This window comes from Elephas maximus, chromosome 5 (genome assembly GCF_024166365.1).
Source record: "Elephas maximus indicus isolate mEleMax1 chromosome 5, mEleMax1 primary haplotype, whole genome shotgun sequence".
NCBI classification, from domain to species: domain Eukaryota; kingdom Metazoa; phylum Chordata; class Mammalia; order Proboscidea; family Elephantidae; genus Elephas; species Elephas maximus.
This window is the reverse complement of record NC_064823.1, coordinates 111,645,022-111,672,632: the sequence shown is the minus strand read 5'-3', so window position 1 is coordinate 111,672,632 and position 27,611 is coordinate 111,645,022. Positions and strand designations below refer to the sequence as shown.

Here is a 27,611-nt window from a genome sequence, read left to right as displayed (position 1 = left end):
AATAATGTGACAATTACCACTCTTGAGCATCTGCAGCCCCCCAGAACTTCGGAGGCTCAGAGAATTTAATTACTGTACCCAAGGTCACACAGCTCGTGAGATGTAGAGCTAGATTCAGATCCAGGTGCCTGACTCTAAAGCTATGTTCATCTCTTCCTCCATGCATCTTCTCACTTTACGGAGGTCTGCAACTAAGGACCTGCACCTGGATTCCAACTGGATTGTTCCTTGGACTATGACTTGGGGCAGTTTATTTAACTTCCCTAAACTTCAGTTTCTCCACTCATAAAATAGTGATCATAATACCAACACTGCAATGTTCTTATAAAAAATAAAACTAGTGTATGAAAAGTGGATAGATAGTGAATAAAAATATCATCTCTTACTATTATCATTATTATTAATGAGGATGCAATTTAGAAGGGCTTATGCCCCAGAAGTTGTATTTGTTATAGTCTTTCATCAGCTCATTTCAAAGGTTCAAGTTTTTCTCCATTCTCCCAGGAGGGGTGCCTTGTGAATAGTCAGAAGGAATCATGCCGTTTTCTTTCCTCCTCTCCTAGTAAGAGGTGTGGTTTGTGGACAGATAAGTAGCCTGGAGCTGGATGGCACCTTGGATTGTTATGACCTCTTTCCCATGCTCTCTGAGGGATGCATACACCATGCCATTTGGCAGAAGCTGGGCCATGGAGGGCAGTAAAACCCAAGCAGTTAAGTGCATTCAATGTCACAATGGACAGAATAAATTAGAAAGACATGAAGCTTGGTTGAAAAAACATTTTGTTGGAGCTGATATTTGCATTACCAGGTGATATGCCAAACCACACACGGAAACAGATAAACTGAGCAAGTAGGTTAAGTAGGAAATGGATGCTGTGACTTCCTTATTTGGTTTGAAATGTCCTGGCCCTCCCCTTGCCCCCCCAGCATGGGACATGCCCATTCAAAATGTTTGCATTCCAAAGGGGAATGTATGTGAGTTTACTATTATCGGTAGCTTTAAAGAACTTAACGAGAGTTTTCTCAAAAATTGCTACTCAGAGCAATTGATTTAACTCCAAATATATAATAGCTTACCCACTTTTAAGTTTCCTTACTAGAGTTCTCAACAGTGCCATTAACATTTTGAGTGTTTGACAGAGATCAAATGATGTTTTCTATCATTCCCAATGTGCCTTTGTGTGATTGAAACACTGATGAAAACTCATTACTTAATTGGAAACTTAACCAAAATTCATTTATGTGCTTTGAATTTCTTTTTTTGCAGGATATACTCTAGAACTCAGACCTTTTATTATTGGTAGAAGCTGTTTTTTTAAACTAAGCTTTGATATGCTCAAATATTTAGTCCCCTACTGAAAATCTAGGTCTGGTCTCTCCAATAGAGTATCATGTAAACTCTTTGAACCATCTCATATGATCCATTTTAAATTGCATCTCAGAATACCATAACCCATCAAAGTCATAGTTTAGTGAATAAATCCAATTGTTTCTCAATAAGTCACTTATATAGGGGATAGTCAATGAGTTCTGATTTATATCTTTACACAAAGACCACAAATAAGCAGACAACAGTAGCTTCTAAGGCTCCCAAAACACCATATGTTCTTCCGTAACAAAATTACCCTGGTCATTGTGCCATCATTCTGATGACTACAATTTCTAGCAGATGCACTTGTCCGTATTTGTCGTCACTGATAGGATTTCAGTTGATTGCCCTTGACATTTTGTCTAGACCAGAAGGGCAATGTCTACTACAGAAAATTCATTTTGGGGAGCAAGGCAATATTTCATATCTCAAAGGCCAAAAGAATGAAATAATTTCAAAAGATGTATTGCCTTATGTGCATTCAATGACCGAAAGTATGTATCTTTGAAGCAGAACAACCTAAAGAATCACAACCGAACTATTCCTTAGATAGCCCTTCAGTCATTTTGCTTTACTCACGAATATTGTTTAGAAAAGAATATCGTTCTATTTTATTCCCTGCCACATGCTGAGGTTGCAAGTATAAAGGATTGCAGGCAGATAAAATGGGAATTAGCTCCACTTAAATTACCATTGGCACTTCTGACCTTTCCACTGGTAATTTTGAAGCTCAATGGCAGAAACGTCAGGAAAAGTTTTATCCTTTGCCGACAGAGATGAAATCAGAGAGGGCATGACAATGAATCCCAATTAAATTTGAACATCAAAGCCTGAACTCTGTCTTTGTGTATCTAGATGCCTATTTAACAACTCAGGAACCGTTTGCAAAGACGCTGAATATCTTATTCTTATTTTAAAACAGGATAACTGCTTTAGAATCTCTAATAATAAAAACAATTCTTACCTTTGTGAAGTGCTTCTCTTTTAACTGTTTGCACGTGCATCATCAATGGAAGTGTAATTTAGGAAACATCAATGAAACAGACAAAAATACTTACCAAATTTATGCCTTGCAGTTAGATAATTTAAGAAGTAAAAAAAAAATGGCATTCAATCCTCATCACTACCAGTGACCGGTTTAGATTTTTTTACATGTAATCCATAACCAGGTATTACTGTACATTCAAGGTAAGTGCCATCCGATGTACCTACCACAGTTTTCTTCATCACTGTCATCATCACAGTCAGCTTGGCCATCACATCTTCTGGAAGCCAGAACGCACCGTCCTGAGCGGCACTTGAAGTGACTAGGTGAGCACTCTGTTAAAAACATATATCATGTGGGCCGTATTACTCTCAATGGGCAGAAAACTCAGAAAGGTCAGCTAATCCATCAATTTACATGTGGAATGTGTCCAGAAGCTATTACTAAAGATAAGGCTGGTCCTCCAAAAAGCTGAAGCAGCCGAAGTTAACTTGGCTTTCTTCCCTCTGCTTATCAGTATCTTTCTCCAACTTTGACATTATCTCTCTAGGTCAGCTGTTTAGTGCATTTATTCTTCCCAGTAATTAATTATCTTTCCAAATGGACAACCTAACAATTGCCCAAACTTGAAATAACCCGTGGAGTCAATGCTTCTAACTACCAAGCAGCTCTCAATATGTCAAAATCATTTCTCTGTTCCAGTCCTTTCACCTGGTAGGCAGGTCCCAATTCCATTTCTCAATGATCCTGTGTTGCCAAGGTCCCTGAATACTTTGCACTTGAAGAAACAAGGTTTAATGTTCACCCATTACCTTCAGGACCCCTAGTATGAAAGCAGCATTCATGGATAATGGACTCTATGAGTTAAATGTGGTCAATATGGGAAATGTCTGGAATATTAAATTCATTTTTGCAATTTATTTTTAAATTGATGAAAATAGTTAACAGATGAGCCCCAGATTCTTCACTGTAATCAATTCATAGATTCACTCACTTATACAACCTGATTGTCAACTAAATTGGAAAAAGTGAGACTTCAAAAGGTAGCTGACATGTTCATCCATGATAGATACCCCACTGTAATTAATTTAAAAAGTAACCTTCCACATCTTCATCAGGCATTAGGCAGGTTTGATTATCTGAATTTTCCTCTGGAAACTGATTGCAATCTGTGTCTTCAGGCCACTGTAGGCCCACAATCCCAAGAACAGACTCGCAGCGTTCTTTGGAGTACTCACACAGTGCTCTAAAAGAGCCAGGAAGACAAAATATTAGAAGCAGAAAAGGCTACTTCTGAGAGGTATGTTAGTAATGTATGTAGGGTTTTAATTCTGTGGGACTGTGGTGTATGTGATGTGTGTATACAAATATATGTAGAGAGATGTACATATATAATAGTCATTTGAAAAACCAAAACAAGTAATACCTCCTCAAAAAGAATACATTCCAGCAACGTCCCTTCACTATAAGGAACTTCATTGCAGCGATGGAAAGAGGGAAGTTGGCAGAACACAATTTCCCTTCTCTACTTTGCCTTCCTCATTCTCTTCTGTCTTTGCAGCAGATTCTCTAGCCCATTTGTTACAAGCAAGGAAGTCCTCAATAACATTTTGGATGATCTGCCACCGAGGGTCACAGAAGCTACCCAACACCTTTATCCAAAGAGGTCGCTCCTTCAGGTGACCAGCCATGAGAGTGTGCCACCCTAGTTTCCTTAATATATTGCTTCCCCTTCTTTAACTTAGACCAATATTGTTGAAAAGCTCAGTACTTCTCCCAAACCTATCTATGATGAGCTCAAGTTGGTTAAAATAAAGTTTGGGGTTTACATTTTTTTAAAAAGCTAAGCTATACTACACATTGTGCTGGCTGCTTTCATGTGTGGTATCTCATTTGTACCCAGAATATTTTTAAATCACAGTATCAACAGATCTCACCAAAGATTTCACTTTCTATGAGGGGAAAAAGATGGTTTTCCCTCAACATATTCAATGAAATTAGTTACATAGTCATTTTGGTTTTTTTAATGACCTAATGAAGTCATTACAAATGACCTAAGTTCCTAGGCAAATTTCTTGTTTCCTTTCAAATTTTTAGATTTTAAACTACAACTTAATCTCAATCGGGTTCTTATTTTTGAGATACAGTGGGGCAGGTCTTCCAGAAAAGTCAGCTCTAGTCTAGTCACAAACTGGGAGGGAAAAAAACTTAAGAATAAAATGGAGAAGTTTCAAGGTCAGCTCCAAGTTTAGGTCTGGAGTCAAGGCAGAGCATAACTGGATGCTGGATTAGCTTAGAAATTTGGGGTGGGAAGATGAAATCATGGCTTTCTCATGTTAGATTTGCAAAAAAATGGAAAGTTCAGTTATATAAATAACTGTCTAATGGACCAAATAGTTTTGTTGAAGATTTATAAAACATGTATATAGTTCAATTACTACTGATATTCTAATTTGATTATATGATACGTTACTTATATGGAAAACTGCATAGTATCTGACTCTGCCATTTTTGATTTTTCTATAAAATGAAAATAACAATATCCAGCATTACAACTCCAGGGGAACCATTCTCACCATAATCTGGGCAGTACTCAGTCATAGGCAGCCGCTCTGATGGTCCGTGCCTCCCTCAAAAGGTTATTGTGAGCATGAGACAGCAGAAGGACCCTAATGTATTTAGCATACTTTAAGGGCTCAACAGAGCCCCAGAGTGGTGCAAATGGTTAAATTGCTTGGCTGTCCACCAAGAGATTGGAGGTTTAAGTCCACTGAGAGATGCCTCAGAAGAAAGGCATGGTGAGCTATTTCTGAAAAATCAGCCATTGAAAATCCTACTCTAGTGCACATAGGGTCACCACGAGTCGAGCTGACTCAAGGGCAACTGGTTGGTTTTTTTTTTATAATGTTGGATTTTTTTTCAGACTCATATCTTAAAAACTAAATTTTAAGATCAATAAACAGGCTTGGCAAAAGCAACCATGTATTGCTTCATGACTTGTTAGCATATTATTATTGCCATAATATCACTTTTTCTTATAAACAAATATCAGAAAAAATTCATTAAAAAATGAGTATATACACCTAAGACACAAACTAAAGTATCTAAAAGAAATCCACCAAAATATTGATTGAATAGTGTTTCAAGATCAGATTCATTTTAGGCATTATAATATGAAAGTTAAGCCCTGAAATTCTAAATTATATCTGGATATATAAACTTATTCCAGAGAATACTACCTTAGGGAAAATTTATATATATGGGAGAAAAAGTCAAATATAAGAACTTGGAAACTACTATTAAAATGAACTGTCCGCTCTTACTGACATTGCTTAGCCACAGTGGAATGAGACTAGAAAATAACTTTTAACATAAACTGGTAGATGTTTTATTACTAATTAAAAAAGTCCTTAATAGAAATTTTCAGAATTATTTTTGCACAAGCCAATGTTACATTTTTTCTTTCTGTATAGAATTTATTCAGTTCCCCAAGTCATTCTGCAATTTTATTGTTTCCTCTCCTGACTCTGTAGATGCGTCTACCTTGTCACCGATTTGATATTCAATGTATAATTTACTGTTTTCCATCTGTCTGCTATGTTGGTATTATTGCTTCTCCTTAAAGCTGTAGATGATTTCTGATCCTAACATATGGTTTCTGCAGTTACCATTCATATTTAGGCAAGCACATCTGTACATGCGCCACTTGATGGAAAACAGCCCTGAAGACAGCAGCAGCCCACCTCTGATATTCATGATGCACACGCCAAGTTCTCTGTCTATAACCCCTAGCACAGGGCATACAGAGAGACAAAACTGCCACTAAACCCTCGTGTTCTGTCTTATCTATCAAAATCCTCATAGCTATCGTTTATTTGGGGTTTAAAATCAATGGGAAGTACTTTACAGGTACACACATTCATTTAATCTCACAACAACCCAATCCGAAAACGATGCTATCCCTATTTTTTGGCCAGGGCGGGGGGATTTTTTTTTCTATTGTGCTAAATATTTATGCAACAAAACATTTGCCATTACAACATTTTTTACATGTACAATTCAGCAACATTAATTACGTTCATCTCGTTGTGCAACCAGCACCGCTGTTTCCAAACGTTTCCATCATTCTTAACAGAAGCTCAGTGTTCCCCAAGCAATGAGTCTGTCTCTCCACCAGCCCCTGGTAATCACCAATAAACTTAGGTCTCTATATAGACTTGCCTCTTCTAGATATTTCTTATGACTTAGATCATACAATATTTGTCCTGGTGTTTGGCTTCACTCGGCATGCTATTTTTGAGGTTCGTCCATGTCGTGGCATGCATCAGGATTTCATTTATGTTTATGGCTGAGTAATATTCCATTGTATGTATATACCACATCTTGTTTATCCCTTCACCTGTTGATGGACATTTAGGCTGTGTCTACCTTTTGGCTATTGTGAATAGTGTTGCATTTTACAGGTGAAAAAACTGAGGCTGAGAGAGACTAAGGAATTTGCCCAAGGCTACACTGCAGCTAGTGACGAGGCAGGACTTGAACTCAGACAGTAGACTCCAGACAGTGATCATAACCACTAGGATATTATTCACATCCAAAGTCCAAGCTACACTCTTGAAACGCTGTACCTTATTTCATTCAAACAGGCAGAAAAATGTCAGCAATATTCAATCTGTGTTAGGTTGGTATCGTGGAGCTCTCTGTGTAATACCTATAATTTGTGTTATCAGAATGAGGCATTTTGAACACATTGATGTTGCCAGAGAAAGAGGCAGATACACCTTTTCTGCTAACTCACTTTTCTAAAAAATGCTTCCAATCCACCAAAATGAAACATGTTTGATTTTACTTGATTAGAGTGCATGAACTATTATCAAAAACAGTTTGTATCTCTTTTGTTTGGAATTTGAATAGCAAAATCTTATTTATCTTTTAAATACATCATTTGTTAAATATGGAGTTCCTTAGCAATATTTACTTTGCCTTAACTCAACCAAGTCCTCAAACCCTTGGTTCTCCCTGAAGCAAAATGAGGATGCATGGGAGAGACGCTGTTACCTTACCTGCAAGGAGGGATACGTTGGCTTGTATTCACATCACACTTTGGTACCAAGATGGTACAAGCAAAAAACATGAGGTATTTGTAACAGTTGGTTTGGACAAGCGCAGGGAAAAGAGAGGACTCCCAGCTGATGGATGCTTCCTTCTGAGTCCTGTGGCCAAGGTAATTTGGATAATTTGTGTGGTTGTAAGGCAAATTCATGCAGAGTTCCAGTGTAATTGGTTCACATTGACCTAGCAAGACAATGCACATACAGATATATATGCATTTTAAATTTCACGGTAAAACATTTGTTTAAAAACTGACAAAATTGAAGTCTACCTTACCTTCCTTCTTTAAAGTAGCTAAGACTAGAATGCAAGTAGTATATAACATTTCTCTGGTAATAGCAAAAGAAATTTTCAGTGAAGTGCCTTAACAAAACCAAGATTCATCTCTGAATAATATGAAGCTGCTAGCAAACTAAGACTCACCCCTGTGTATAGAACTGCTAGCACAGGGCCCAGCAGGCACATTTTGGAAAGTTTGCTCTCATTTTTTCCTTTGGCACAGCTTATCTGAAAGTGACTTGCTTTTATGATACCCTTTATTCACTTCAATTCACTTTCTTCTTCTGATTTATTGATTCCTTCTAAACTAGTATACCTCCTATCATCTTTGCAGTCATTTTTAAAAAATCAGTGTGTTTGGTTAAACAGGCAATTAGATGACTCTTGTCTACATGCTTTATTGTTGATCAGTGAAATTAAATTAAGGCTATAAAATTTCAGAGCAAGAGGAGGCCGAGTTTGGACACCACTCACCAATGAGATACAATCCAAACTCTTTAGCATGGTGTCTCGGTTATCTAGTGCTGCTGTAACAGAAATACCACAAGTGGATGATTTTAACAAAGAGAAATTTATTCTCTCAAAATCTAGTAGGCTACAAGTCCAAATTCAGGGTGTCAGCTCCAGGGAAAGTCTTTCTGTCTCTGTCAGCTCTGGAGGGAGGTTCTTGTCATCAATCCCCTAGTTAGGATGCATAGTTCTCCTGGCTTTTGTTTCTTGGTGGTATGAGGTCCCCCTGTCTCTCTGCTCACTTCTTTTTTATATCTCAAAAGAGATTGGCTTTAGACACAAGCTAATCTTGTAGATTAAGTCCTGCCTTATTAACATAACTGCTGCCTATCCTACCTCATTAACATCAGTGAGGTAGGATTTACAACACATAGGAAAATCACATCAGATCACAAAATGATGGACAATCGCAATACCAGGAATCATGGCCTAGCCAAGTTGACATATATCTTTGGGGGACACAATTCAGTCCATGACACATGGCATTCAAGGCTATTTCACAATCCAAATACAGTCTAAATTGCCAAGCTCATTACCTATAGTCATCTTGCCAGCAGCATCTCTGTTGCACTGAATACTGTTCCTTGGTGACACTAGGTATTTTAAGAATTGTATGCCTTCATGCATCCTGTTTGCTCTTCCTTTTTTTCTTGGCATACTTGTAATCACCCCTTCAAATGTGGCCATGTTTCTTGATGCCAGTTACATCCAGAACCCACTGCCTAGAATGGTCCTTTTCCATTCTCTCCAGCAAGCTAACCCCTCTTTGACTTGCAGGACTCAGTATAAATCCCTCTTCCAAGAAGACTTCCTGGCTAACCACTCTCCTCACACCCCTCCTAGTAAGAGTTATGTTTGTCTCTTCTGAGAGCCATAGTATGTTAGGCATTTTACTGTCATACACTCATTGCTTGCTACTTGTATTCTTCATTTACTTGTCTCTTCCATACAATTCAGAGATTTTTTGAGAAATGAGACTTTATCTCTTTATCTCAAAATCTGCACCCAGCACAACGTCAGAATGAAAGAAGGAGGAACAAAAATATGTCAGGTACTATTCTAGGCAATGGAAGTGCAAAAATAATGAAAACTACAATCCCTACCATTGAAGAACTCCACAATCTTGGTAGGAAGAAAGACACATGTGTGGGTAACTGCAGTATAATGTGAAGAGGCTACCACCCACCACCACTTGCCATTGAGTCAATTCCAACTCCTAGTGACCCCATGTGTTCCAGAGTAGAACTGCTCCATAGGGTTTTCAAGGCTGTGAACTTTCAGAAGCAGATCATCAGGCTTTTAATCTGAGGCACCTCTGGGTGGGGTTGAACCATCAATCTTTCAGTTAGTAAACATTTGCACCACCCAGCAGTTCCATGAAGAGGCTAGGATAGTGGTATTAAACAAAATGCTAGGAGCCCAAAGGGACAAGGTGGAGCAAGGGAGGCTCAGCAAGTCTTACAAAGATAAATGGGGTCTGAATCGGTTTGAGGGAATGTGGCAGAGAGATTTCCTGTTGCCTCTGGGTTCCCTGAGGTAGATGTGCCACATTCCCAGAAGTGAAAGAGGTAATCAAGCAAGTGTCTCAGTAGAGTTAGTCCAGGCAGGCCAAAGACTTCACGCCTTATTAAAAATAATTATTCAAATTAAACTTAACTATTTGGCTAAGAAATGGTATGCAAATAGATTAGCAACAGGCAATAGGGTGAAATAATAAAATAGCTCTGAGACTACTTTTCAATTAAAAGTATCTGAGGGCTTCTCAGATATTATGTCTAAAAGAAGACTGAAGGTGGCCAGATTAAAAGTGTTATACACCAAGTCAAATATGACTCTCTTTCCTGGGGAAGATGTAACACTATAAAGTTGGCGTAATCTTGAGGTTAAGGAGACAGAGGAGGTATTGTGTTGGTTCAGTTTATAATTTTCCTTCAATTTTGAGAGAAAAGTAGCATTTAAATATCATATGTTTTCAAATTACAAAAGAACACATGTTCCTCGCAACAATAAAAACAACACAGATGCAGGGCCAAGATGGCAGAGTAGTCAGAAACTTCCTGTGCTCCCTTTTACAACAAAAACCTGAAAAAAACAAGTGAATCCATTATATGTGACAATCTAGGAGCCCTAAACATCAAAGACAAAGTTAAGGAGTTGGATTGCGTGGCAGGGGAAGGGAGAGACAGTTCAGAAGCAGCGAGGATTTGCCAGACCTGACCTGGCTGGCACACTGCAGGTTGGATCGGCCGGCACACATGGGCTGAGGCAGGCATTACCACTTGGGACACATCTTCTACACTGGGAGAAAATGAGCAGCAGAGAGTTTACACAGGCATTCAGAACCAGGGAAGGCAGCACTGGATCTGCAAAAGTTAAGTGCAAGTGTCTAACCTACCATGCTGGATCAAAAAAAACCCTTCTGCCTCTGGGAAGTACCTCTCCCATTTACCCTCCCCCTCCCCACTCTGCTCCAGTCCTAGTCTGGCTTCAGCAACTGCCTCGACCCCTGGGCCAGAGTGGGACCCACCACTTGCCCTGAGCCATTCTCCCAGCTTTGGAGAGGGAACAAATTCACAAATAACAAAATTGGAAAAAATAATTTTCCAGCTCCCCTAAACCAGGACCTCAGAGCAGGCATAGCCCCTTTGCCTAGGCATAGGCATAAGGGGTCCACGGACTTTGAATGCCTTTCACCCCTGCCTAGACCTGCGTTGGCCTATCTCAACAGCATAGGCCCTCATTAGCAACAGGGTGCATATCTGAAGCCTATTTTCAACTGCAACAGCTGAGAAGTGGAAGATTCGTGACATTTGACGCCACCCTACCCATTAAATGGGGTCCTCATCTACCTACATTAAGGGCCTGAGGACTGATGGCTCCACCCATTCCACCTAGCCAACCAAGACAGGTGTCCAAAAATAAGTGGTGCCTTCCAGTCCTTACACCCAACAGCATTGGGTGCCCAAAGTCCAGCAACAAAACCCACCCATCTATGTGCTCTAGGGAACAGGGACACACCTTCTACCCAGGCACTCAGGGGCAGCTGACAGCCCCCTACCTTGCTCAGCACATAACCCCCTACAGCAGCCAGATACCTGTGCCTGCTCCAATCATCTCTACATAGCTCTACCTGTCTAGGACTGCATGTGAGAGCCTGTACCACACACTCAGTGACCAACAACTGGACACCTAAGCTGAATGCACACAAGAAAAGTAAACGGACTCCTGGGCTTACATACCTAGTAGCAGCTCTAATCACCTGGTGACAGGATGTGAGAGCTTCAAAGATGCCAATAATCAATGTAGCTCACATGACCAGCCTATTTGGGCGTATCAAAAGAAAACAAAACAAGAAGCTAGGCCACAGCAAGAAAACATAAAATAAATATAACTTACTGATAGCTTGGAGATACAGTCAATATTAAATCACATAAAGAGGCAGATCATAATGGCTTCAGCAATTGCCCAAAACAAAGAATCAAGAAACTTTCAACAGGAAGATAAAGTAGTAGAATTACCAGAGGTAGAGTTAAAAAAATTAATATACAGAGCTCTTTAAGAGATCAGGAAGGAGAACAGGCAAAATGCAGACATAGCCAAGGAACACACAGATGAAGCAGTAGAGGAATTTAAGAGGGTTATACAAGACCAAAATGACAAACTTAACAGATTGCAAGAATCTATAGAGAGACAGCAAATAGAAATCCAAAAGATTAACAATAAAATTTCAGAATTAGACAGCTCAATAGAAAGTTATAGGAGTAAAACTGAGGAAATGGAAGTTTGAATTAGTGAGGTTGAAGATAAAGCACTTGACACCAATTTATTTGAGGAAAAATCAGATAAAAGAATTTTAAGAAATGAATAAACCATAGGAATTATGTGGGACTCTATCAAGAGGAATAACCTACAAGTGACTGGAGTACCAGAATGGGGGGGATAAAAGAAAACAAAGAGAGAATTGTTGAAAGTTTGTTGACAGAAAACGTCCCTGATATCATGAAAAACATGATGATATCGAACCCCACACAGAGTAGATCCCAAAGAAAGTCACTAAGACATATTATAATCAAACTTGCCAAAACAAAAGAAAAAGAAAATTTTAAGAGCAGCTAGGATAAATAAAAAGTCATCTACAAAGAAGAGTCAATAAGACTAAACTCTGACTACTCAGCAGAAACCATGCAGGCAAGAAGGCAATGGGATGACATATATAAAGCCTTGAAAGAAAAAAATTGCCAACCAAGAATTACATATCCAGCAAAACTGTCTCTCAGATATCATGGTGAAATTAGGGCATTTTCAGGTAAATAGAAGTTAAGGGAATATGTAAAAATCAAAACAAAATTATAAGAAATACTAACAGAAGTTCTCCAGTTAGAGAATCAATAACATCAGATAACAATCCAAGATGAGAACACAGAACAGAATAACCAGATATCAACCCAGATATGGAAGTCACAAAAATAAATCAAAACTAAAACACTGAAACCCCCATGTGTCTGTCAGTTTGTCTTACTGTGGGGGCTTGAGTGTTGCTGTGTTGCTGAAAATTATGCCGCTGGTATTCTGATATCAACAGGGTCACCCATGGCAGACAGGTTTCAGGTGAGCTTCCAGACTAAGATAGACTAGGAAGAAAGACCTGGCAGTCTACTTCTGAAAAGAATTAGCCAGTGAAAACCTTATGAATAGCAGCAGAACATTCTCTGATATAGTGACAGAAGACAAGCCCCCCAGGTTGGAAGGCACTCACAATATGACTGGGGAAGAGCTGCCTCCTCAAAGTAGAGTTGACCTTAATGACCTGAATGGAGTCAAGCTTTCGGGACCTACATTTGCTGATGTAGCATGACTTAAAATGACAAGAAAAAGCTGTAAACATCCATTAATAATAATAACATGGAATATACAAAGTATAAATCTAGGAAAATTGGAAACGGTCAAAAATGAAATGGAACACATAAACATTGGTATCCTAGGCATTAAAAAAAAAAAGGCATTAGTGAGCTGAAATATTGGCCATTTTGAATTGGACAATCATATGGTCTACTATGCTGGGAATGGCAACTTGAAGAGGAATGGTGTTGCATTCATCATCAAAAAGAACATTTCAAGATCTATCCTGAAGTACAAGACTGTCTAAGTAAGATCCATCAATTGGTCCCAACCCACTTACAGCAAAGGAGACTGAAGAACACCAAAGACACAAGTTAAATATTAGCCCAAGAGACAAAAGGGCCACATAAACCAGAGACTCCATCGGCCTGAGATCAGAACTAGATAGTGCCTGGTTACCACCAATGACTGCCCTGACAGGGAACACAACAGAGTCGCTGATGGAACAGGAGAAAAGTGTGGTGCAGAACTCAAATTCTAGGAAAAAGACCAGGCTTGTCTGACTGAGACTAGAAGAACCCCCAAAGACATAGCCCACAGACTCTCTGTTAACCCAGAACTAAAACCATTCCCGAGGCCAACTCTTCGAACAAGGATTAGACTGGATTATGAAACATAAAACAATGCTCGTGAAGAGTGTGCTTCTTAGTTCAAATAGATACACGAGACTAAACAAGCAGCTCCTGTCTGGAGGCGAGATGAGAAGGCAGAAAGGAGAGGAGCCAGTTGAATGGACATGGGAAATCCGGGGTGGAAAGGGGGAGTGTGCTGTTACATTATAGGGATTGCAACTAGGGTCACATAACAATATGTGTATAAACTTTTGTATGAGAAATTAACTTGAGCTCTAAACTTTCACCTAAAGTACGATTAAAAAAAAATGAAGATATATAAAGAAAAAGTTCACCATCTGCCCACTCCCCTTTCTCTCACCTTCCATCAAAGCCAACACACAGGCATGTATCCTTCCTTACCTGTCACTTCCTCATGTTTATACATACTAGCATTTACTTACATAGATTAAAAAAAAAAAAACCCATAACTATCACTGTCAAGCTGATTCCGATTCATAGCGACCCTATATGGCAAAGTAGGACTGCCCCATAGGGCTTCCAAGGCTGCAAATCTTTACAGAGGCAGACTGTCAATTCTTTCTCCAAAGGATCAAGTATGAGTTCCAATGGCTGACCTTTTGATTAGCAGCCAAGTGCGTAACCATTATGCCACCCGGGCTCCCCACATACATAAATAGGGATTTTTATTTGTTTCTTTTTTACCAAAGTAGAATTGTACTATTACTATTGCTCTTCGATTTGCCTTTGTTGCTTAATTATTTATCACATTCATCTTGCAAGTCAGTAGATGTGGCTCTATGTCTATATTTTTTCCTAATGTCTTTAATATACTTATACTTTTACACAAATGTAATTATTCACACAGATTTTTGGTGCTATCATTTTTCTTTGCAGACGCTTCCTTTCTCTCCTTCTACCACTCATCAAGGTTAACTTTTTAATCAGTATATTTCATTTAGATGATTAATAGAACATAATACATGGATACTTTTTCTCTCTTTGGATCTATGGAGAACATATGGCTTTTGATTTGGGATCAGATATAACCTCTAAGTGTTCCAGAGCTAAGGGAGATGAAAAGATTAAGATGCAGTCATATATTAGTCTGGAAATCTTTATTGAATGTGTTAAGGTTGATTGAATCTTGTGTTTTACTCCTTCATAAGGAATGCTTCACAGAGTGCTAAGTAAGATAAACTCTCAAGATACCTGTCAAACCCAAATTCTACGATTTATGATATCAATAAACTTTTCCACCTTAAGCATTAGACTCACTCATGATCCTGATTTAGGACTGCCACTAGAGGGCGATCTCACCACAAACATGTGAAGACGTTTGGCTGCCCCAAGACTGGCACTGTGCTTGAAATCAAGTTTGATGCCAGTGCCTAGCACAGTGTCCTGGACATAGACGAAGTTTTATAAATTTAATTAAAAAAGGACCCTGATGGAGCCTCAATGATATTTCACCTTTCAAAATCTGACATCAAAATTTGTTAAACTCAATCTCAAGAAAGGACTGTTAAGTAATTGACATGACAAGAACATGTTATGTCTGAAAGCCCCTGGAAATCATGTACGAAATGATGGTCATTTTCACGAGAAAATGTCTCTTTTCTACCCACACACACACCCATTGCCGTCAATACATCCAGTGGCAAATGTAACATTCAGATATTCTAAATTTCTCTTCATCAATATTTAATAGTTTGATTTAAACTATAAAAGTTTATTATAAATATTTCACATATTTTTTACTTAATATACATGTTAAAGTTTATTCTTACACAAAAACAGACTTTTCCAGACACTCCAGAAACCCCTCCATGTACCCTGTCCCATCTAGACCTGCTCCTTTTCCCTCAGAATCATCACTGAGTTTCAGTTATCACTTCCAGGCAGTTCTTTACAGTTTTATTACCTAAATGTGCAACCCTGCAGATACTATAGTTTAAAAGCTTGACCACTTTTTAAAACTTGTTTGCTCTTTTATCTTTTATAATAGCGCCACCATCCATTCTTTTTCCTTATGATTTTGCAAAATGAGAAGAACCCAGGGATTTGACCACTACACCGTGTCAGAGTTTGGATGATGCAGACTTCACAGTCCGGTGAGGTTAAACATGTTCCCCTGTCCTCTCTAGTCCCTGAAAATTGGCAAGCGAATCCAGAGGACTGATCAGGCTTCCTGCCTTTGGCAAGACTATAGGTGGCTGTGGTGTTCTTTCATTGGAAGGCACACCATGTTTGGCTTCTGTCTTTTTGTGATGTCAGCACCTGTAGTTGCTGAGTTCCTTGAGGCATTAATTCACTGCGTGCTACAGCATGGTGATATTCTACTTCAATCAATCATCTATTTCACCTATTAGGTAGCAATGCTTTTAAAAAGAGATAATTTCCCTCATCTTACTACTTGCTTGCTTACGCAGCGGTAGTGTTCATAAAGGAAAGGTAAAAAAAAATCCTTGATTATTTCCCTTTATGACAACTTTTCAACACAAATGAATTGGTTTCCTATCACTTTCCAAAGGTCACCAATGGTTATTTTTAAATATCACTATAAAAGTATGAATTTGAACATACGGCACAGTGGTTAAGTGCTTGGGGGCTAACTGAAGGGTTGGCTGTTTGAGCCCACCAGCTACTTTGTGGCAGTCTGTTTCTGTAAAGATCACAGCTTTGGTAAGCCTATAGGGCAGTTCTACTCTATCCTATAGGGTCATTAGATGGCAATAGGTTTCTTTATGGGACTGATTTCAATCGAATGCTATTATTTTCTTTGGAAGTTCAAATCACCCCTATCTTTAGCCAGTGGTAGCCTTTTCAGGTTGGGCTCTGAATCCTTTTGACATGACCATAATCTTTATAGCTTCCTGACTACTTGATGTGATAAGATGTCCCAGGCTTATTTTACACATTTTTTTGCCCCAAGCCTAGAATCAGCCATTTCTCCAAAAAGTTCCTGGTTTCTTTTAATTAAAAAAAAAAAACCAAACCCATTGCTATTGAGTTGATTCCAACTCATACTGACCCTACAGGACAGAGTAGAACTGCCTCATGGGGTTTCCAAGGACCACTTGGAGGATTCAGACTGGCGACCTTTATGGTAGTAGCCGTACCTCTTAACCACTACACTACCAGGGTTTCCAGTTTCTTTTAATAGGAAATAGTAGTTCAGGGCTGCAGTCTGGGTGCATCAGGGATGCTCACTGCTGCTGGGTTAGTCATTTTCCTTAGGCCTTTCAGTGGACAGAGCTAGGAAATACATACATGTGTCTGTGTATGTGAGTGTCTGTGTACACATATATACACATGAATACATATATTCACACGTATATATATATTTTAAGATAATGTATTCTTGACTTCCTACTAATACTTCCACTTCACATTCAGGACTACTTAATTTTTTAACCTCTTCTATATTCCATCTAGAAGCCCTGGTGACACAGCGGTTAAACAGCGCTGGGCTGCTAACCGAAAGGTCAACAGTTCAAACCAACCAGTGGCTCGGCAGAGAAAGATTTGGCAGTCTGCTTCCGAAAAGATTATAGCCTTGTCAACCCTATGAGGCAGTTCTACTCTGTCCTGTAGGGTTTCGATGAATCAGAATCGACTAGGCTGCAATGGGATTTTTGGTTTATATTACATCCACTGCTCGTTTTTCCAAACCAAGAATTCTTGGCTCTCAAAGACACGGTGTCTGATAGAAATAGAATATTCCATAATTACTCACTTACTTTATACCACATCACATGCACAACAGTCTCAATGAAATGAGGCTAATACTACCATCAATAGTGTTACTACTGAGAAGAACTTTAAAAGGTTTTTGCATAAGCTTCCCCTTATTTCCCTGAATTTTTCAACTACTGCAATATACTATATCCATATTAACAGTTATAGCCATTACATCCTCTCTCCCTTATAACTTTCATTTATTCTTAATTCTACAATAAGTCTATACCTCTCAATTCCTTTGTTTATCTGAAACTTGTTCTCTGGTAGATTTCTCCATATTGGTGATAGCTTGTGCCCTTTATACCTGAAGGTTAGTTTTTATGGATACAAATCCTTGGCTGACATGTTCTTTTCTTGAGTATCATCAATACATTACATTTTTCCTGGCATGAAGTGTAGTTGTCAAAAAAAGTTTCATGACAATCTAATTACACACACACACACACATATATATATATATACACATATACATACACATATATATATGAAGGTAAGTTAAAAAGTATTGCTACGAGGTTCCGGTTCATACATGCATGAGTTTATTCCAAACGAGATGTGTTTAAACATGTCTTGCAATCAGTGGAGGGCTACAGACAAGTTGTCTCAGTAATACACTTGCCTTAGCCTTGTTAGGGTGCCTTCAAAAAAAAGGATACTTTTTGTGCCGTGGGAAAAAAAAAAAAAAGATTTTGAGATCAAGGCTAATATTAAATTTTTAACAAAACTCAGGTGAACATCTTCCCGAATCATTGAAGCATTACACCAAGTTTATGGGAATGCTGCCCCACATAAAACAACAGTTTTCAGATGGATCAAGCATTTTAAGGAAGGCCAGGAAGACTTCAATGATAGGCTGAGAGAGGGAAGACTGCTCAGAAGGTTATGGCAATAGTTTTTTGGAATTTCTTTTTATTTTAATCTTGATAGATTTTCTCGAAGGACACAGGATGATCACAGGGCTTATTATGAAGAAGTTTTAAGAAAATCGAAAACTGCATTGGTGATGAAAAGGCCAGGAAAGTTGTGCCAAGGAATTGTTTCCATCACAGCAATGCACCTGCTCATTCTTCGGGGTAGCGAGGGCTGTCCTTTGAGAATTTTGTTGGGAAACATTACCCCATCCAGCCTACAGCCCTTATCTGGTAACTTCAGACTTCTTTTTGTTCCCAAAACTCAAAGAAACAAAATTTGAGTCCCTTGAGGATGCTGAAACTGCTGTTTTGAGTTGGTGGAAATCGAAGATTGAAGAACTGTTGGGGAAGAATTAGAGAGACGGAAACACTGCTTTCAGAAGTGTACAGACCTAGATGGAGGATATGTCAAGAAACAATAGCTTTGCATTTTGGTATTTTTGTTTAATAAAAGTCTCTGTGAATTTGTAGCAATATTTCTTGACTTAAACCCTCCTGTATATACATATGTTGTTATTATTAGGTGCCATCAAGTCAGTTCCATCTCATAGCAACCCTATGTACAACAGAATGAAATACTGCACCAGCCATCCTCACAATCGTTGATATGCTCAAGCCCATTGTTGCAGCCAGTGTCAATCCATCTCGTTAAGGGTTTTCCTCATTTTCGCTGACCCTCTACTTTACCAAGCATGATGCCCTTCTCCATAGACTGGTCCCTCTCAATAACATGTTGAAAGTACATACAGACATATATACAGTGAAACCTGTGAAAGCCGGAACTCAACAGGACTACATTGTTTTTCTGGGTCTCACAAGTTTTTCGCCTTTGACAGGGTGCAGTCTTACCACTTTGCCATTGCTTATTTTGGTGGAAAATATTTGAATTTTCCTTCTCTGACAGGTTTCTGCCTTACACAGTTTCTGACTTTTGCAGGTTTTATTGTATATATATTTAATTATATGTATTTAATCAACATTACATATATTTAACCAGTTTAAAATCCATTAAACCCATTGCCATCAAGTCCATTCCAACTCATAGCGACCCTATAGGACAGAGGAGAACTGCTCGTTAGGGTTTCCAAGGAGCAGCTTGGTGGATTCTAACTGCTGACCTTTTGGTTAGCAGCCAAGCTCTTAACCACTACACTTCCAGGGCTCCTTTAATCGGTTTAAGAAAAAAAAAAAACAGCCTGCTGCTGTTGAGCCAATTCCAACTCATAGCAACCCTATAGAACAGAGTAGAACTGCTCCCTATAGGGTTTCCAAAGAGCAGCTTGGGATTCAAACTGCTGACCTTTTGGTTAGCAGCCTTAACATTTAACCACTGTGCCACCAAGCAAAATGGCAGTAGGTCTTAACAGCAACACTATACCCACTGACTCTTCTCTCATATTGGAAATGGAGAGAGAGTTGGGTATTGTGCTTTCAGCCAAATAATTATTAAGTACTCATGCAAACAAACAAAAAGACCTGACTGGGTTTTTCATCAGCTGTCTCCCACAAGCCCCTCCTCAGACCACTTTCTTCATCCCTTGAGACTCCCTAACAGTTACAGAGGCAGTCCCTATAAGTTCTCCACTGACTGAGAAAGGCCATCAAGTAAAACTTGGACCCCCAAATTGCAGCAGATTCAAAGACTTCAGCCTTTCAGCTTCCCAAATTCCAAAGGCCTTAGAGAGAGATGTGTGTTAGAAAGTAGTACCAATTTGCCAACCAAAAGCTAATGGACCTGGTTCTAAATTTCTAGCCCCAAGCTAAAGGTGAGGAAAAATAAATTATAAAAGGTAATAGAAATGAGTAGAATATGAAAGGAGGGCCCAGGAGTAAGGAATCATTACTATAAATCAGCCTCTTTGGAAGGTTTCTGGTTCATTTAAAATTTCCCTTGAGAGCCTGTTCAAAGCCCTCACCATACTCCCTTCTGTCTTCTCCCAAAAGTTCCTCCTCCAAAAAAGCCTGTTTAGAGAAAGCCACCTGCTTATAGCACTTGGAGCTGCTACACTGTCACTGGAACAAATCAACATACTCTCCAAGATCATTAGAAGTCGACAAAGTTCCTGGAAAGGTGAGAATAAATTTTGTTAAAAGGACAGACCGCCAAAGTTCTATGTGGCTATTTAGACAACCTTCATATTTGCTTCTTGGATGGTTTCCATTTTTGAAACTGTGCTTTAAGAAGGAAGAAAGATAGCATCTGCTTGCAGACGGAGCCAAGAAAATAATATATAGGACCTGATGTTGAGTTGAAAGTGATGGTAATGATATTAAGCAATGTGGATTTATAGCCCCTTCCCAATGACACATTTGTTTCTGATTTAAGTTAATGAAGACCATTTTGTTTCTTTTCTGCTACCACATGCAACCTTTAGAAAAGAAAAGGAAAATAGGTATAGGCTTTTGGAGGAATTCCAGACAGTATTTTAAAGTCCACAGGAAAGAAAAAAAGCTAAAGGCAAGTCCTGACATGGTGATTGCATTGTCAGCTGTGGTACTTACCACAGTCACTCGGACCGTTGTTCGGGTCACACAGCGAGCTACCGCCACATGAATCAAGACAGGAATTGTGGAGGCATGTTTGGTCTCCTTCTTGACACGGGGTCTGACCTACCAGGGGGGAGAGGCACGTTCACTTTCATCATCTGTAAATTCCTTAGACTAGGATCTAAAGGATTAAGAATGTCTGGTGGAGCTGAGGAATGACACAACTTTAATTTCCTTCCAATTTCTCCCCAAATATTGAACACATGTTGAATAGACACTTTCTGGACTAATTTTTTTCCAGCAACTAACTACAATACTTATTCCAAAAGGATTCTGTAGGAATGAAGAAATAAAAGGTTGTTGCTTTTAACAGGAACAAAACAGGAGTTCACTATGAGTTAGAGCTGACTCAGGGCAGCTAACAACTATGATACATGGCAACAAAACAGGTTGTTGTTACTTTTGGAGGAAAAACAGAACAATGTTTTATTTTTACATGGGTGCATACATTTGATTAAAAATAAAATTGAAGTGATTTGAGGGAGAGGGAAATATAAAGATCTTGAAATTTTGGATTATTAAATGACACTGTGTTTTAAAGATTCATTTGCTCCCAACTCTGGTCTTCTCTCTAAGGGAAGTATTTTCTCTAATAATAAATAGGTAACCCAACCCAGTGAACCCAGGTATCAACACTAATTCAAAAAGAATAGTTTATTAGAGTACAAGTCTTCTGCAGCTGTTATCAATATTTTCTGCATGTCCCTGCAAAGTATCACCGACCTAGCTGTGATGCCTGAGAACTGGGTTTCTTGTTTCCAAATGAATGACAGCAGTAAGGTCAGCCTTTGCCCTAATGGATTTTCCTTAAGGTATGTGGAGAGGAAACTGCTTTCCCTATTGATTTCCTGGTCATTTGTAGATTAAATGGCTAAGGTAATAAATTACTGCCCCCCCTTTTTTTTAACTCTCCCCATTATAGTCCATTACTTTCAGATATGTCATTTGGAATTTAGAAAATCTTGCCAGAAATTTTAAAGTATAAATAATATACATATGTCTAATCATTCTTATCTACAGATTCGAAGACAGTGTTTATTCTACTGGAAACTTCCTCCTTTCCAGGACCACTAATGAGCAATACTATGGATTAAAAAAAAAAATGGATTAGAGCCTTGAAAAATTGCAAACAAGAGATGTCACTTTTTTTTTTTTTTGACTGTCAGCAGGCTCAAACTTTTTCGCAAGACAACCAGCAGCCAGGTGCTGTGGAGCTGACTCTGACTTATGGTGATCTCACCCACATGTGTCAGAGTAGAACCGTGCTCCATAGTGTTGTCAATGGCTGATTTTTCAGAAGTAGATCTCCAGGCCTTTCTTCTGGGGTGCCTCGAGGTGAGGTCGAACTTCCCAACCTTCTGATTAGCAGCCAAGTGCATTAACTATTTGCACTACCCAGCAACTCCTCCTCCAGGCAAGCCCAGCTAATTTCCATGAGTTCCGGCTCTTAAGGAAATTCAATATTTTAACAAATATTAAGCGCCCACTATATGACAGCAAAGAGCCCTGGTGGCTCAGTGGTTAAAGCATTTGGCTACTAACTGAAAGGTCACCTTTTCGAACCCACCAGCAGCTCCATGGGAGAAAGACGTGGCACTCTGCTTCCGTGAAGATTAAAAGCAGCCTTGAAAACCCTATGGGGCAGTTCTACTCTGTCCTATAGGGTTGCTATGCATTGGAATCAACTTGATGGCAATAAATTTGGTTTATGTGAGAGCACCTTAAAAGAAAGTCCCGGTGGTCTGCTTCTAAAATATCTGCCATCGAAAACTCTCTGGAACACAGTTCTGCTCTGACACACATGGGGCCACCATGAGTCAGAATCCACTTTACGGCAACGTTTTTTTTTTTTTTAACGTGACAAGTACTGAGCGAGGAACTGGTTATTAAAAGGTAAAAGGGCATGATACCTTCTATGGAGAAAATTCTACTCTAATAGGGATGTTGTTATGAACAAAACCTTGCAATGCTGTGTGACTACTGTTCACATGAAGGTTTGTATAAAGCACAGTGGAAGCAAACTAAGGCAGTCAGGGGGAGCTCCTCAAAGGAGTTTTACAGGCAGACGGGGTCAGCTGGGATAATGAAGAAGGACAGGTCTCCCAAGCAGAGCAGCATAGGCAAAGATCTGGAGGTAGGGAAGTGCAAAGGTCAGAACCTCTGGAGCATAAATCCCTGAGAAGGAGGGTGTGAGGCAGACTGGACCAGTAGGCTGGGAGAGAGCCTGGAGATCTTTAATAGGGCCCAAGGCCTTGGGGGTAGTGGTGGGGGGGGAGGGTGTCCTTGTGTTGTGCAAATGGTTAATGCTTAGCTGCTAACAAAAAGGCTATAGGTTTGGTTCCATCACCCAGAGGCTGCTTGTAAGAAAGGCCTGGCAATCTACTTCTGAAAAATGATCCCTTGAAAACTTGTTGAACACAGTTCTACTCTGACACACATTGGGCTGCCGTGGATCAGGATCGACTCCACCAAAACTATTCTAAAGTCTTGGCAGAGTGGTCCCTGCTTTCTTCCCCAGCCTTGCCTAGCAGAACAAGCTTGCCATCGATGTTAACAATTATTATTTAGTGTCATGCTTCCCTTCACTGTCAGCTCTCTCTTCATAATAGCCTTTTCTCCGGCCTGCCTCTCCTTTGTTTAGTAAACTCCATTCATTCATCAAATCTTAGCTCCAACATCTCTTCCTCAGGGAAGCTTACCAGGGCAATCATGTCGTTATATAGCATCATAGCCCCCTGGTTTTCTTCACAGCCTTATGTCACTTCATCATTAGATACTAGCTTGCATGACTATTTGTAGAATGCCTCTCTCCCCAGGAGGCTGCAAGCTCCATGAGCTGTTTTGCTGCCCACTGACTTCCTGGCGATCATCATATATTGTTGTTTTTGTGTTAGCTGCTGTCAAGTCAGCTCCGACTTACGGTGGCCCCACGTACAACAGAACAAAACGCTGCCTGGTCCTATATCAGACAATATTCTGTAGTGAGGCTTTCATTAGCTAATATTTGGAAGTAGATTGTCAGGCCTTTCTTTCTAATCTGTCTTAGTCAGGAAGCTCTACTGAAAACTGTCCACCATGGGTGACCCTGCTGGTGTTTGAAATACCAGTGGCATAGCTTCCAGCATTGTATCAACACACAAGCCACCACAGTGCGACAAACTGATAGGCAGGTGGTGGGATGGTGTATTAGTTCCACAATAAATATGTACTAAGTTGAATTCATTAGAGGAAGCAATAATACAAAGACGGTAGAATTTTACTTCTTGAAGCATTTTATCATGTGACTTTCTTATATCCCACACATAAAGAACTAATTTAAAAGTCCTACCATAGAATAGTGAAGAATCCAAAATTATTGCAGAGAAAGTTGAATTATGTAGAATGAAAGAATAATTTGATCTAAAAGGAGGTGTGTGGCTTAATGAAAGAATAATTTGATCTAAAAGGAGGTGTGTGGCTTATATGCAGACAATAATAACTCATGCCTAGAAAACGATTGGCTTCCCAATTTGAAAGCTGGTAAAACTAAGCACGCCTTATAAATTATTTTTATGTAATAAATCTGTGATTAGAAAACTCTTGCTTTAGGTTTTGGATGTATTTTCGTTAAAGCTGTTTTAATAATTGATATTCATAATGACAAAACTAATTTAGCTACAGATGACCAGTCTCATTAGACAAACACAGCTCAAAAAAATGGTTTAACAAGAAAAAGGATGCGTAAAAATAATTAAACTAACAAGTATGGAGTTCTCACCATTTGTCCAGTGCTGCTTTCAGTTCATTAGTTGAGTTGACTAATTTAGCTCTCACAACAACCCTATGAAGTAGCTATCATTACCTAAGTTTACAGAGAAGGAAATTGAGACATAAAGAGGTAAAGTAACTTGCCTGAAGTCAACCAGGTAGTAATAAAAGAGCTAGGACTTGATCCCAAGCATCTGGGCTGCAACTACCACATTCTTAACTGCTAGGTTATTTTTTTTATGCCTATATTATAAATAAATGTAGTGATTTTAAGTTTAGGGGTATTCTTACCAACCCAAAAGATGCTTCCACATAAAACAATCAGTGTAGAACTTTCTTTCCAACTTATTTGATTTACTTTTTTTTTTTTTTTTTTTTTTTTGGTCCTTTTAAAGTTCCACACAGGAATATGAGTCTCTTTATAAAGTACATTTAAGTATACCTGTTGCCGTTGAGTCGATTCAAACTCCTAGCAACCCTGTCTGGCTGGGTAATGTGAGGCATTAAATAGCTTCTCTAAATGCAGTTATTTTAGGAAACTTACACTTAATTTCAGCAGCCTATTCCTTCTGATTGGAATCTAATCTAATGGAATACTATATACTAAGCTTTTCTCTTTATCATGGTGTTGCCTTCCCCCATAAAACAGTTAACTGAATTTGACCACGCTGTTTCAAGTGTTTAACCTCTGCTGTTTCCCATTAGAAATGATTTTTCAGTATAGATTGTTCAAGAATTATATTTACTGTAAGAAAAGGTTTTCTGGCTGAGCAGTGGTATAAGGGCCAGGGCATTCAGCAATCTGGAATTATTTATGGGTGAATCCTATTTAAACATCAGTCACACCTTTTGCTTTGTTACGAAAGACAGGTCCACCCATAAAGGAATGTCCCAGGGGAGGTAGCACATACTTACTGTCACTGCAGTTCTCCTCATCACTCCCATCCTTACAGTCTTCATCTCCATCGCATTGGAAGGTGCTGGGGATACACTGCCCATTTCTGCACTCCACCAGACCCTGGCTGTGGCAGGCTAGAAGAAGCCAGAATAATATTCACTGTGTTTATGAACACATCTTTCAATCTACAGATCATATAAATGATTCCCACTTATCTGGTTGAGAAATGAAGAGCTTTGCATATGTGAACGTTTTATGGAAATGAATGAATGTGTCTATTTCATTATCCTTTTTAAATTCCAAGCATTTCTGGGATGGAAAGCTTTTACTTATTATAGCTTCTCCTGCCTTATTAAATAGCAACTACTGAAAAATAACTTTTTCTTGATAACTGAATGGGGGAAGTAGTATTAATAATGGTAGTAGTAACACTACTAATAAGGAAAGCTACAATTTAGGTTAACTTGCTTGGCTGCTAACTGAAGGGCTGGAAGTTCAAGTTCACCCAGAGGTGCCTTGGAAGAACAGCCTGCAATCTACTTCTGAAAAATCAGTCATTGAAAACCATATGGGGCACAGTTTTACCCTGATACACATGGGGTCACCATGAGTCAGAGTTCACTTGAAGCAACTGGTTTATATGGAAAGAAGTGTGCTAGGTGTATTATACATACGATCTCAGAGCCTCACAACAAACTAACAAGGTAAATATTATCATGCTTGTTTTACAGATAAGAAAACTGAAGCTTAGAGAGTTCAGTGTCCATATTAAAATTATATGGATGTAATGGTGTAACCACTTTGGAAAATGATATGGCAGTCCCTTAAAAAACAAGAACTACAAATACCGTATGATCCTAGGAATACACCCTAGAGAAATAAGAACCGTTACACAAATGGACATATGCACACCCATGTTCATTGCAGCGCTATTCACAGTAGCAAAAAGATGAAAACAACCTAAATGTCCATCAACAGATGAACAGATAAACAAATTCTGGTACATACACACAATGGAATAGTGTGCAACAATAAAGAACAATGATGAGTCCACAAAACACCTCACAACACAGACGAATCTGGAGGGCATTACGCTGAGTGAAATAAGTCAGTCACAAAAGGGCAAATATTGTATGAAACCACTATTATAAGAACTCAAGAAAAGTTTTACACACAGAAAAAAGCATTCTTTGGTGGTTACAAGGTGGCCCGGTAGGGGAATCACTAACTAGATAGTAGGCAAGAGTCAACTTCAGTGAATAGGACAACACGCAATACCAGGGAAGTCAGCACAACTGGACCAAAGCAAAGCTAAGAAGTTTTCTGGACATATCCGAACACTTTGAGGTACAGAGTAGCTGGCCCTTGGGCCTGGGGACCATAGTTTTGGGGGACATCTAGGTCAACTGGCATAACATAGTTTATAAAGAAAATGTTCTACACCCAACTTTAGTGAGTAGCCTCTGGGGTCTTAAAAGCTTGTGAGCAGCCATCTAATCTATACATCTATCTGTTGGTCCCATCGCCCTTGGAGCAAAGGGGAATGAAGAAAGCCTAAGACACAAGGGTAATACTAGCCCAAAGGACAAAAAGACCACACGAACCAGAAATCCACCAGCCTGAGACCAGAGCTAGATTGTGCCTGGCTACCACCAATGACTGACCATACAGGGAACACAGCAGAGAGTCCCAGACAGAGCAGGAAAAAATGTACAAGAGAATTCAAATTTACATAAACAGACCAGCCTTAATGGTCTGACAGACTGGAAGAACCCCTGAAACTATGGTCCCCAGACGCTCTGTTAACCCAGAACTGAAACCATTCCCAAAGCCCACTTTTCAGACAAATATTACACAGGCCTATAAAACAAAAAATAATACAGGTGAGGAACGTGCTTCTTAGTTTAATCAATACGAGACCAAACGAGCAGCCCCTGTCCAAAAGCAGGATGAGAAGGTAGAAAGGGACAGGAACTGGATGAATGGACACAGGGAACCCAGGGTGGAAAGGGAGGGCATGCTGTCACATTGTGGGAAT

At 39.2% G+C, this 27,611-nt stretch overlaps 1 protein-coding gene across 1 annotated transcript in view; it reads right to left on the bottom strand.

The window, feature by feature from the left end:
* CORIN (corin, serine peptidase) overlaps positions 1-27,611 on the bottom strand; it is a 320,896-nt gene that overhangs the window by 54,065 nt on the left and 239,220 nt on the right. The window contains exons 9-13 of the mRNA XM_049886291.1: positions 25,591-25,707; positions 20,884-20,991; positions 7,418-7,649; positions 3,455-3,600; positions 2,582-2,689 (exon numbers count right to left, since the gene is read on the bottom strand). Coding sequence (XP_049742248.1) covers positions 2,582-2,689; positions 3,455-3,600; positions 7,418-7,649; positions 20,884-20,991; positions 25,591-25,707 — 711 coding nt within the window. The remainder of the gene's footprint in view (positions 1-2,581; positions 2,690-3,454; positions 3,601-7,417; positions 7,650-20,883; positions 20,992-25,590; positions 25,708-27,611) is intronic.